General features: G+C 37.4%; 1 protein-coding gene across 2 annotated transcripts in view; it reads left to right on the top strand.

Moving 5' to 3' along the window:
- The first annotated feature begins 3641 nt into the window (after window positions 1-3641).
- The window catches only part of hdac11 (histone deacetylase 11), a 32076-nt gene continuing 21812 nt past the window's right edge, over window positions 3642-13905 (top strand). The window contains exons 1-5 of one of the 2 annotated variants that reach the window (XM_023278183.3): window positions 3642-3828; window positions 5170-5226; window positions 5354-5502; window positions 8400-8500; window positions 9446-9562. In XM_023278183.3, the coding sequence (XP_023133951.1) occupies window positions 5192-5226; window positions 5354-5502; window positions 8400-8500; window positions 9446-9562 (402 nt within the window). In that variant the 5' untranslated portion in view covers window positions 3642-3828; window positions 5170-5191. Of the gene's footprint in view, window positions 3829-5166; window positions 5227-5353; window positions 5503-8399; window positions 8501-9445; window positions 9563-13905 lie in introns of both variants that reach the window. The other variant, XM_023278181.3, reaches the window with a different exon arrangement.

The raw sequence follows: 13905 nt of genomic DNA, 5'->3' as shown, positions 1-13905 counted from the left end.
ATATTACTACCACTCATTTCTAACTAAGATTTATTTGTAAATAGAACTTACTTTTCATCGTCATCTGTGAAATGCTGCTCAGTATTAGCCCACCTGAAAAGTCTGTCCTTGTGTCCTCCCCTGAGAAGTGGTTTAGAGACGCTCCTCATCTAAAGAAGTTCCTTTATAAGTGTCATTGAGCAAAGCTTAATGTTCTGATCTTCTGATGGTTTCTTGGATCTTCTGTGGTGCTTATTTTGGTTTGTCTGATCCTGGTTTGGATAGAACTGATCCCGTTTCCACAAAGTGTTTTAGAGCTCCCTTATAATGCCCCCTTATAAATCGTCATTCCATTCATAGTGCAACACTGACCAAGTCTTTGACTGGGTCCTGACTCCATGTTTCCCACTATCATTTTGTACTGAGTGAGCAATGTTCTGCCAAAAACGTGAGGAACAGACATGGTTTAACAGATGAACTATGTCTGCAGGTTGACATAGTTGAACAGGTCTCTGGTGGGTCAATCAAATGCAGAGTGTCATTTGAACACTGCTTCAATGGAAGGATGCAACTTGAGAAAATCCGACTGTTTGTTAAAAAGGAGTTAACATGATCACGGTCTGTTTGGCCTTGAAACGGCAGAATCTGAAATATTTCTTCGTTACTTTGCATGTCAGAACTTCTTGTGTTTTCAGATGTTGCTAAAGCCTCAAACTTGCAGATTATTTCCAGTTTTACATGAAATTATTTTAGATTTTCCACATGGTCTTTCACTTTTAGACTCCACTGTATATGAGAAACAGTAGGCAGGTATTGGTGGCATTTTTCTTGACCAGATTTATATTAAATATGTAAACTACAGTTGCACACTGTTAACCATACTGGCTACATCGTCTCTTAAAATAGCATAAAAACATCTCACCAATAAGCTGCAGTGTACTCCAGACCTAGGAATAAATATGAGCTAAAAATACACCCCAGGCCACTGTAAGGTCACAATAATTCCACTGTCAAGTACAACACAAAACACCAAGTGTTTTTTCAGACTGCTGACCCAGAGGAGGGATCACAGCTTTCCTGGCTTCAGAGGCAGACTATCTCTATTACAGTACACAGGCATTAACATATAATGCTATTTGTAGACGTCTGCCTCTTCAGCTGCCAACAGACAGGATTACAGACTCATCCCATTCACAGGAAATACAGGTAACGCTCTGCTTGCCGCTGCCTGCACTGCAGTGAAAACTGTGTTGTTTGAATTAATTTTACTCTGTGACAACACAGACACATCTGCAGCATTTTGGGGAATTTCTTATGAAGAATTGCACAATATTACACATACTGAGATCAGATAAAGCTGAAAATTTATTGATCCCTGTGGGAATACTGAAGTAAAACGATTCAGTTTTTCAATGTTGCACATTCTGACAAATGGCGAGCCTTTGTTGAAATACGCTCTTGTTACATTGACCTGTGAAACTGCTATTATTAAGAATGGGAAATGAAAATAGTGGGGGAGCAAATTAATTAGGTAGCTATGTGCCACAGTACCTGCTTCACGATTATTAATGAACGGTAGTAGTCTATATGTAAATGCGTCTGCAACACTAATAGAAAAATGTTAGAAGGCATGCATAATAATCATACACTGTTATGATTACACACGATTAGACTCACTCAAGAAAGCTTTAATTGAATGAAATTAGGCTACATAAATGCAGTTCTGCCATATATTAATCACTAGTGTAAGCACATATAATCAGAGACTAAATTTGTATTTTAAACCTCAGAAGCTTAGGGTCATCCAGACAATTTCATGTTTTTTCCATGTAAACTCACACTTTTATTCATGTGCTAACATAATTGCACAATGTTTTCTAATCATCAACTAGCCTTTCAACACAATTAGCTAACACAATGTAGCATTAGAACACAGGAGTGATGGTTGCTGGAAATGTTCCTCTGTACTCCTATGTAGATATTTCATTAAAAAATTTAAAGCTAGAATATTCATTTACCACATTACCATTTTAATGTTGTCTTCACTGAAACAAACTGCTTTCCTTTCAAAAATAAGGTTATTTCTAAGTGACCCCCAAACTTTTTAATGGTAATGTACACTCAGGAACAAAACTTCACACACTTTTGCAAAGCTAATGTATATCATGGCAGTCTTGAGTTTCCAATTACTCCTTTAACTCTGAAATTTCTATGATGGAATCATTGAAACCCATGTGTCTTGTCACAGAAACAAACAAACAAACAAGCAAAACGGTGTACCCATCTGCCTCTATAGGGTCTTTATTTACAGAGGTGTTAATTCAACTTTCTGAAGATTTTGGAGGATGTAGTTTGTGGTGTATTGAAAATAGATTGCACTGCAGAGTTGTTTCTGTTTCACAACCTGCTCCCATTGATATAAATGGGGTGGGCAGAATAATGGAAAAATGTATCAGTATAATGCAATAAATGCAATAAGCACAACTGACTGCAGCCTCAATTTCAGAGAAACATCTAGTTATGATTTTCCTGATATGACGGTAAACTAAACTGAACACAGAGTGCACTCAAACACAGATTTATCTGTTATTTTAGAGCAACGATGAGTGCAAAGGGGATCCAGGTGAGGCGACAGTCAACCCAAAAATCTCACTGACCACCCCTGTGATCTGATATGTTAAATTCATTCACTGAAACTCTAATGTCCAAATTTCAGTGAATGCAACTTAGACTTTCGTCCAACTGAAAGTGGAAGCAGCATTGATTGACTGGAGCTGACAGAGGCGCACACAGACCTCAAAACATTAACAGGAGCTAAAGTTTAGTTTGTTGCTTGCAGCTGTTGGTAGTAGTTCCTCTGAGGATATTAAATACCTGCAGCATCAGACAGCAGCAGGATGATTCTCATTAATTACTTTTAAATATATATCATCCCCAACATGCAGACTGGCCAAATCAGAATTTAACTGTACCTTTCTTTACATCAGACCGAACATTACTCAAAAACAGACTGATGGATTTAGATGAAATTTTCAGAGAAGGTCAGAAATGATACAATGACCAGGTGATTATATTTTGGCAGTGATGTGGCTTATAGTCTGGATCCATGGATTTGGTAAAGATTTCCGTATCATTGCGAGTTAGTGTAACGGCATCACTGCAACTATGACAAAAGTGAACACTACGGCAGCTGCCTGCTGACGATCACTTATGATTGTGATCCTACTACAAACTGACCGCCGTGGACTTATCGAGACTTCTCTGTACAAAGACTGAGCATCCTTGGCGGAGTACTGCGCTCTCTGAATGCTTTTCTCGTGTTATGTTGTTATGCATCAAGGAAGAATGAATCATGAATAAAAACACTATGGTGTGTCTTCTCCTGTTCTGTTTTGAACAGCAGTCGCCCTCAAAATTATGACTGTATTACTCAATGCTCATTGGGTAAATAGTTATCTTCACTGTAAAATACAAAACAAAACTATATCAGTGTGTAATTTCTTAATTCTTACTGTATATAAATTTCAACTACTCTGTCTGTGGCCATCCCTTTGATAAACTTGTGGATGCGGCCCTGCTGAGAGCTGCTGCTGCTTTAATATCCGGTTACGTAAACAGCGTAGCTTACGTCTTCCGGCTATAATGAATCTGGCGCGCATCCGACGTACGTAATATGCGTAGCAGTAGAGCAGGACGGGAAAAGCACACTGTCACAGAAACACAGTCTCGAAAAGAGGCTTTTCTGTGTCAGCAGCTACTGTCAAACAGCCCGAGTTCAGCCCCGTTGGAGGGACAAACAGCTCCAGCAGCTGCTCGGTGACCTGCGTTGTTTCCTCATTAGAGTAGCAGGTGAGTCACGTCGGCTGTTTCTGGACAGTGTCCGCTAAAACAGCTCCAGGTTGTTTGCTTCCACGTTTTAGTCGTCGGCGGTGAAAAACGAGCAGGGTTTCACCAAAAAAAGAGATGTAAACACACCTCTGTTAGCTCCACGTCCGCTCCAATATTTCCTTCTGCTGTTGCGTCTTTGGAAATGAGCATTTGTTAGTGCGCATGCGCGACCAATGAGGCTTTCTGATCCCTCCATGCTTCTTGTGTCATTTCACCACTAATTTGTTGAAATATATCTAGAAAGTTCTCATTCTATTTTTGATCTGCATCATTTGTCTATTTCTATTTTTATTTCTATTTTACGTAAAGCAAATGATTTGATTCATGATTTGTATTTATTTTATTTCTATTTGTTTTCATCTGGTTGATTTTTTTAACCGTTTTTTGTTGTTCATTTTATTTTCTTTTACCCTTTATTTATTCACTTATTTATGTATTTATTTTACCTATCTACTATTACTATTATAGTGATAATTTTAGCTTTGTTTTTCCTTTGTTCCACTGGTTCTTCCCCTTACTTCGATGTAGCATTTCATTATTGTATCTGGTATTGTTGTACTAATTGTAATACTAATGTAGTTAATTTTTTTAGACTTCATTTTACGGTTAATTTTTATTATTTTTAAATGTTATTTTCTTTTGAACCCTTTTTTAATTTATTTACTTATTTATGTATTTATTTGACTTGTTTACTATTACAGTTATTTTCATTATAATTATCATTATTAGTCTTGTGTTTATGATTTTACCCTCTATATTTTTACAGCATTTTATTATTTTGTCTGGTGTTGTTGTACTAATTGTTGTACTAAAAAGTCATTTTAATTTTTTTACTTTATTTATTTTATTGTCCATTTTATCCTCTTTTACCCTTTATTTATTTACTTATTTATGTGTCTATTTGATTTATTTACTATTACAATCATTATTGTTAGCATTTTTAGTCTTGTGTTTATGGTTTTTTCCCTCTATTTTCTTTTATTATATTTGTTCTTTCCCTTACTTGAATGTGGCATTTTAGTATTTTATCAATGTGGTTGGACAAATTTATTTTGAGATTCTTTCTTTTACATGTTTATACTGACTGGCCTTTTGTTGTTTAGTGTTCTTCCTGAGTGGCCTTTTTTTCCCTTTTTGCCCTGTCTATAAAGGACTATATACTTTGTAAAGATGCTGTATAAACAAAGTTATTATTATTATTGTTATTATTTTGGTTCTGAGAGTTGCTGTAGATAATTTTATCAGATACAAACATGTGAATTTCATTGTCAGCTGGTAAATTTTATTTTTTCTCCCCAGAAGAAAGTAGCAATGCCTGAAAAACATGTCTCACAAAGAAGATAATGAAGGGAAAAGGAGGTAAGAAGCACAAACCAGCAGCATGACACTTCCAATAATGTTTATTAAGCCACTGGGGAAATCACTTCATGTAAATGCAATGCAGTGGCGTCGGATTGAAAACCCCTTTTGATTTTTCTTCTTTCAGCCCTCACTTCACTGATTTGTATGCCAGCATCCCTAAAACATGTCTGCCCATTGTGTACCACCCTGACTACAACATCACCTTCATGGGCCTTGAAAAGCTCCATCCATTTGATGCGGGAAAGTGGGGGAAAGTCATCCACTTCTTGAAAGGTAAAAGAGAGTGGAGAAGCAAACGGGGAGGACATCTCCCTGAGCTGATGTACATGGAATGACTCGAATCAGATCATTCAGCCAACGAGAGGCTGAGAACAAAGAGAAGAAAGTGGAGGGGTGAGGTGTAGATGTTGGAGAGGGGAAAGGCAGAGCAATAGAGCACAGATAATTAGAGAAAAACTCCCCGTGGGAGCCTGTGCAGGTACAGTAGATGAGGCCCAGCGTGGGTTTCAAGGCCAAGGGAAAACAGTCACCAGCTAACTGGCACGACTTCACACCGAGCTGTTGTCAGCTTTGCACCGAGAATCATCTTTGGTGTAGAAAGTGTCGTGCGCAGCTTAATGAATTCACAAAACTTTCAGAAGCTAAGAGTGCAAACAGAGAACTGAGCGTGTGCTGACAGAGGGAAACCTTGGATTTTCTAAATTTACCCTTGCAATAATTGGAGAAAAAGTGGATGATAGTGCAGATTTAGCCGGCATATTTAGAGAATCATACAAATGAAATAGTTGTGTAATAGATTTTAATGAGCCTTCGGTGTTAAACTGTAAAGTTAGAAGCCGACTTTGGACCGCTGTGTTTGAGTTGTCTGAGAAAATAACACAACAATCCTGCAGTGGAACAGCTGACCACAGAATCATAATATTGCAATGATGACCTATTACGTGACACAAAAATTCAAAGCTTTACTCTGTTTGGCATGATAATCGTGTTAATTCCTTTTATCAGCAGCTGCTTTGAAACTCTTTCTTCCTGATTTTACAAACTTTAAAGTTTCAAGCTTTATAATTTCTCATGTAAACACCAGAGATCCCTGGTTAACGATTTCAGTTGTACCAGTGAATTTAAAAATGTTAATTATTTATTCATGCCTATGAAAATCTAGACATTTATTACACAATTTTATTTAAGAAATAATTTGCACTTGTTTCACTGTAGACCTTCCAGAGTGTAAATTCTAAAACTTTTGCAATTATATTTTTCTGAATCTCACAACTTGTAATTGCACGTATTTGTCGTTTATTAGCTGTTTGTGATTTGACATTTGTGTTTATGTGATTTAATTAGTTTTTGTAGGCATCAGCGTCCACACACCAGGGGACTCTGCAGGAAGTGGTTAGAAATAATGTTGACATGGAGCATGTGCTGTAAACGTTTAGTCGCCGTTAGTGCATTGTGAAAAATTGATGATGTGCTGCGGGTCATTGCATGAAGCAGTCAGTCATACTGCTGGTGACATGGTCAAAATCAATGTCATGATTTGTGACAATATCGACTGAACTTAAAATAGAAGGATGTCAATGGTGTTGATTCTTGTGATTTTATTTATGTAGCAAAATCCTTCATTTTCGCTCTATATTTTGACCAAGTTTATGCCCTGACATTATTCAACTAAATCATTCTGTGAGACAAGGAATTTAAATTGCAATATCTCAGTGAGAGAATTCTGCATTTGAACAAATATGTAAGTGGAGGATTTGTATTGATCTGTCAGCCAGGCTTAATTGTGGGTTGAACAGATGGTCAGTGCTTGACTTGCTTGCATTCAAATTGTGACTGATAGAACTTGACAAATAACGGCTGATAATGCACATTGGCAGTTAATGAATAAAGTTTTTGATATATTGGCAACGTTCACATTTTTTATAAGTAAAGGTCTAGTTGTTAAATATATGACTGAAGGATGTTCTTTGCAGGATACTGTTCTTGTTTCTTATCAGTCTTTTATATAAAACGTACAATACCGATATTATCCCTCATGTATCACCTTCAGGAAGGTATTACATTGGTCACAAATTCAATCTGCAGGACAACAAGCCCAAACATACACCCAGTGTTAGAAGTGAATGAGTCAGCCTGAAGTTTCCAGGATGCTCAGGACAACCTTCCTACAGAGCAGGTTGACAAAGTGCATAAGTGTACCCATCTGCACTGTATAGGGTTTTAATTTGGAGAGGTGTTAATTCAATTTTATGATAATTTTGGAGGATGTAGTTTGTAGTGCTGTTGAAATGTAATGCATTATAGAGAGAGTTGTATCTGTTATATAACCTACTGTCACTGATATAAATGGATTGGGCAGAATAATGGAAACATCTGTCAGCTTAATGCAATAATAGTGCAACAATGTAGCCTCCAGAATTAGCATGCAGTTGAATCTAAAACAGTTTCAGCCGAACCTGTATATTACAACCTTCATGAATGTAGGATTTTTTGCATTGCTTTTGGGATGAGCGATATTAGGTTGTGATTTTCCAGACAGATGTGTCTTTTTGATTCATGATATGTCTATTTTTTTTAAAACTAAGCTTTGGTTTAATATTCATTGCGAAATTACTTTTGAAAAATGAAGAATTACTAGATGAGATACCATGAAAGGTATGACTGTCACACAAGGAGGGCAGCATGAAAGTGTAAAACCTTTGACACAGCAGTTAAAATCATGGGTCAAGTGTGCCTTATGACAAATAATCGATATTTCAGCCTTTGCAATTTTCTGAATGCATTGCTTCAAATTGCAACTTTCATTTAAAATTGATTAATTGTTTAGCCCTACATTGGTCCTCCTGGTATTTGGTGTCTCCATGCAAATTAGTTTGGTAACTGATAGCATTAAAATGACTACTGACCACTGGGTTCAGTGGTATTTTACTGAAACACTCACTTAATACTAAACTGAGGACATAAGATTGCTGTAGGATAGCTAAATGTCTTGTATGAAAGGGCGGTTTAGTGCTTTTCACACTTGGAAGTTAGAAAATTTAGAGTTCACAGCTTCCAATTTTTCTTTCAACTTGTGTAAAAAATCTGTAAAAACTGCAGCTCTGGTATGAAGATAGGTTTCATTTTTCAAATTTTCTCAAGCCTGTTTGACCTGTTTGACTGTGTTCCAGAGGAGCAGTTCATCAGTGATGGGAGCATTGTGGAGGCCCGTGAAGCTACTGAGGAGGATCTGCTGGTGGTTCACACCAGACGTTACCTCAACAGATTAAAGGTAGCTTTGTTTTCGCTCAGCACTTATACCTTTCGTGCATCTCTTAGTATGACAGGATGGCGTTTTCACTACAGTTCTTCATCTCTTCACATCTTTTTCCTCTGTCTCTCCTCTGTGTGTCACATGCTGCACTCAAAAGGCCTGAGGACCCGAGGCATTTAAACTGATTTAACTCTTATTAAAGAAGAAAGTCACTGTATTCCACAATAGTATGAATGTGATCCAAACCAAACAGTTTGTTATCTTGGATTTTCTCTGGTTAATGCTCCATTTTCCTCGTATTGCCATAATGCAGGAAGTGGCATAAGAGAGCAGAGTGGTCTCCTCACAATGCAGTTTGATTTTCCCATAAAGGAATTAGTCCTCAAGAAATTCAATAATTTAAGGCAAAATCAAAAGATGGTACCGCTCCGAACCCCATGACTCTAAGAATTTTTGTGCTTTTAATTTATCAGCCTGAGGCGTTTATTGTGACCCACGTTTTCTTTCACTGAATTGGATTTACAAAACTGCAGTTATTTGTAGATCTCAGGAATAGTGAGTTCTAAAGATTTTATAAAACAGCATGTGCTGCAGTTAATGCAAAGCAGCTAACAGCAGTTCTGTCTTATTCAAAGACTTTGTATTTAATCACTCTTTCCCTTCCGCTTGCATAACCAAATCATGGAGGGCTCAAGAGAGGTCTGTCAGTGCTCTGATGTGAATCTTCATTACTCTGTACTGTCCTGTTCTCATGTGAGAATCAAGGTTTAAGCCTGAGCCCACTGGCAACATTATTATGTCATTATTTAGTCAGACTTTCTGCATATTTGGACCTCCTGTTTGGCTTTCCATGCTTTTACTCAACTGAGGTCTTCTTTTGGTTTTGTTTGCTTTATGATCGATGAATCATAGCAGCAAGAAACATCACTGCACTATATCTAATTGTGTTCTGCTTCATTGTAGTGGTCTGTCGTGGTGGCAACAATCACAGAAATCCCACCTCTCCTGTTTTTACCTAATTTCCTGGTGCAGCGGAAGGTGTTGAGGCCTTTGCGGACGCAGACAGGAGGAACGATAATGGTAGGTGTCCGACAGCCGCATTTCCTCTTCATGTATCTTAATGTTTTAGCTGATAGTATTTACATATTCTGCAGTTCATCTTATTATCTACCCTCACTTGTCAAAGGAAGAGATAAAAGCAATGTCCTGTAGTGTAAAACCACCAAATATGTGATCCAATTCTGTTTCTGTTACACTTATCTAACAATACAAGCACTGCAGGTGCATCAAAGATCATATCTGCTGCCCACAGCATCCAGCCAGCATTACACATGGCATTAGTTAGGATGAAATGCAGATTTTGAAGGCCATTCCACAGAGCTGGCTTTTAAATTTTTACATTTTGACTTCTTTAGATGAGAAACAGTTCTGTAGTTACTAGGCATTTGCCATATTTTTCTTGGTTGTCTGGCCATAGTATTGAAAACACTGAAAGTAATACAGTATGACATAATTTAAGTGTGTGTTTGTGTGTACAGAAATACAAAACACCTCTACAAATACAGAAGTCCAGTACTTGGACTACAGTGCGAGTAGTGATGGGTTGAGATCCATAGAATTTATATTTTCTGGACTGTTGCCCACCATCCAGTTGTTTATTTCCTCTAACAAACTTGCACATTCGCTATTATGTTGTCAGTATCTTAAGATGACATTTAATACTAAATGCAGCACAACAGACATACAGATTGTTCAGTTAACTTCATAAACTTCGCATTATGTTCACATTCAAGCTCTGTGTTTGATGATGAGGGATTAACTTAAAGGTCTTGTTAACAACAATTGATGCTAATGCAGCAGTGAATTGGAATAATGGCACACGCAAGTATTTTATTCTACTTGTCATCAGTGACGTTTATGCTCACTTTTGTGTTTTTGACTTTTACATCTTCTGAAAATTTTGATGCCATGCTGTTGCCATCTTTGTGTACAGTTACCATAGTTACAGGTGTTATTATTGGAAAAGGCTCAGTGTCCTTGTCCTTCTGCTTGGCAGTGATAGAACAGACTAGTCTCCTCAGTAAATCCGGTTAATATTATCATTTCTAATATCTGGCTGAAATCTTCTGTTTCACTTAACCTAGCATTAGCATTACTGTAGCTAGGTGTTCTCCTAATTGAAGAAAAGCGATTAATTCAGAGGATAATATATTTATGTGTTCAATAAAGTCCTGTTCTCTGTACGTGTTTAGCTTGAAAAGAGAAGCTGAACAGTTGGAGAACATTATTACAGTTTATCCAACATTTTTCTTAGGTGAACTGGTAGAAGAAACTTCAGGTGGAGATGACTGATTCCTACATGTAAAATATGTCCTACTGAAAGTAACGTTAATGTTACATGCACATCACCTGATTATGTTATATTGGCTTAATTTTTTAATAAACACATTGGCGTCATGTGCGAGGTGCTGTTTTGTTGTCGCTTCTCAATAGACTGGTGATGGATCAAATTAATAGAACTGTTTCTTTCCACAGCTGCTAAAATCAGATAGCATGACTGACAGACATATAATGTTACTGAACGTACTGTAACTGAAGCGCAACAGGTCAGCTTCTTCTGAATGAGAGATGTTTTTTGGGCAGCGAAAGAAACCGTCGCTAATCAGCAGCTGCAGCGTGATTCCACAGATGCTGAAGGCCACTGCTGCAGGTCTTTGTATTAAAACAGTAATCTGTTGCTTTTTTTTCATTTGCAAAAGCAGTTGGTCTGTATGTTCAAGACTCAGAAAAAGAAGTGAAAAACAGCAGGATGCTCCACAGCACTTTTACCAACCTTACATCTCCAGCAGTGGACAAACAGCATTCTCTGCATGCTAACACCAGTGAAACACATCATTATCCAAAACTATGTACAAATGAAGGTCTTCTAAGGTTTTTTTTTATTTGAACTCGTGTTAAAATTAATGTCCTTGTCTGACCAAAATTGGCTCAAATTTTGTGCTGCAGTCTGTGAGTTTCTGTCACTTTTGTTGTGCAATGTTTATATTTAAGTTATTGAATCCAAAATGCAGCCAAAGACTTGCCTTTTTTGAAGATGAACTACAAGATAACTTTAGCGTGTGTGCTGGTAAGCTCTACAATGTCTGAGTGCTGTCAACAGTTTCTGGTAGAATCTTACAAGATAAAGTTGCCATTCTCTTGTCAATTGATTTTTCCCTTACGTCTTACTGTGAATGTGAAACAGTTAGTTTGACAAGGATCATATCAAGGCTTTTGACAAATGGAGTAGGTGTTAGTTAGATCTTGTAGCCTGAAATATTCCCATAGAAGGAAAGCAGTCAGACTTTTCTTGCCATGGTGGAGTAAAATAAATTTCAAAGGGAGGCCTCTCATGTAGAAGTTCTTCAACTTGTAATAATGTCAAAGGGCAGCTGAGTATTGCCACCTTTGCAGTGTTAGAAGAATTTGTGAGTTATAATGACTGTCTTGGTGTAAAAAAAAAGAAGAGGAGTGGGCCAAGGATTGAGTTCTGATTTATACCAATGGAGAGGGTTTAAAGAAGACAAAGAGTCCCTTCAGCACAGAATCTAGAACTTGTGGTGGTCAGCTTGACCGAAGGAAGGGTTAAAGGGAGAGGTCAAGGATGCAAAAGTTCGAAGGAGAAGGTTTTGGTGGATATCCGACTGCTTTGGATCTGGGAGTTTGTTCTGTGGCTCACTCTGACTGTCGACTGTAAGCAACATAATGCCATATTTCTGCTTTATTTGTGTGATTGTGATTGGCATGTCCACTGTTCTTGCAAGGAGACGAAGCAGAGATCTGCACACTCACACCGCCTCTCTATTGCACATTGACAGCTCCCAGGAGATGTGTTTTCCAGTAAAATACTGTCATTCAGTATAAGTATTGTTTGAAAAAAAATCTGCAATAGCTTTTTTTTCTGTGACGGGGTTGTGCGATGCCTTTCTGTTATCAGTACACTGTGTAGCACTAAGCTTAGATTGAGTGGGTTGAGTTGTGAGTTTATTGTGGGTTACAACAAACTTGTCTTGTAAAGTCTTATGCTGGGTCGGACTACATAATGTTTTGTTTAAAATGGTCACCGTGTCGCATTATGTGATGCTGGGAGGCAAATTTTAAACATTTTCCTTGACCAGTAGTTAAAAGCGTTATCAGTCAATAATCAGTTAATCTTCAAAATGAATGCAGCACAAAGGACATTATTTTGTAGGCTAACTGAGCTATTTATAACCACAGACACATGACATTTGCCACAGATGCAGATTTATTGTGGTACACATTCAGCTATAAGAACACCGTCCTTAAATCTCTGGCTGAAAGCCATTAACTGCCACGAAAGTCTTTGTCATGGTGGCCCATTGCTAATGAAACTCCCACCATCCTCTCCCTGCTTACCAAAACAGAACTGCCTGTAGCTCAAGAAAAGACAGAAAAGGAAATGCAGTCTTCTAGCTTATTAGATAATAACCCATTCTACCTCATGCATGCCCATTGTCTTCAGCCTTTTTGATTAATTTTGTTTTTAATTGGTTAGATTATTAACAACAGTTGATTATTTAATCATTTCTATAGCTGTTACAGGGTCAAAACTTCTTTATGTAACTTGGTGAAGAGACATCATATGAAAGACTACTTGTTCATCACCAAGGAACCGGGATCCACTGGAAACAAGAGTGTAAACAAGGCAAACAATAACATCAGAAGTGCCATTATAGGTTGTCCATTCTTTAGTCTATCTTCAACTTTGCCAGGTTGTGCATAGAAGAGTGGTGCGTGCACCTATTGGTCATGTTTTGGATGCTGTTATGCAAGTGTTTTTATTATTGATGCCATGAGGTGACTAAGATGCAGCACTGGTTGTTGTCCACTATCACACATTGTATCAGATAAAGTGATCAGTTCTTGTTTAAACCACAAAGTAGGAAGTATTGGATTTAAATTTAAAGTTTAACAGCGAATGCAAATGTTTTTTCTTGTCTTCAGACCAGTATCAAACACTGTCTCGAGTATGATTTACTGTAGCTTCAAATCATCCATTGACAATGAACTTTAATGAATGAATTATATTTTTAGTGATCAGTCTACTTATCCATTTTCTGCTACGTATCAGGGTCCAGATCACATCAATTTCATTCATGCTTTTATTAGAAAGTCTTATTGCTAAAAAGTGCTGAGAAAATGAAATATGATATGATAAATAATTCTAGGCCACATTGTTTCTGCTGCTGTTACATTTTATATACATACTTTGGCTGGTATCCTTGTAAAGAAGGTTTTAAATTGTTTTCTTTGAGGTAATAAAATGCTTCGTATCTAACTTTGTCAACTCTGCAGAAATCCTCGGGTTTTTTTCCTCCCTCTGAGCCCCTTGATTGATGTTGTCCTCTTTGTGCAGTTCACTT

This window comes from Amphiprion ocellaris, chromosome 5, assembly GCF_022539595.1.
Source record: "Amphiprion ocellaris isolate individual 3 ecotype Okinawa chromosome 5, ASM2253959v1, whole genome shotgun sequence".
Lineage (NCBI taxonomy): Eukaryota > Metazoa > Chordata > Actinopteri > Pomacentridae > Amphiprion > Amphiprion ocellaris.
This window is presented reverse-complemented; position numbering and strand designations above follow the sequence as displayed.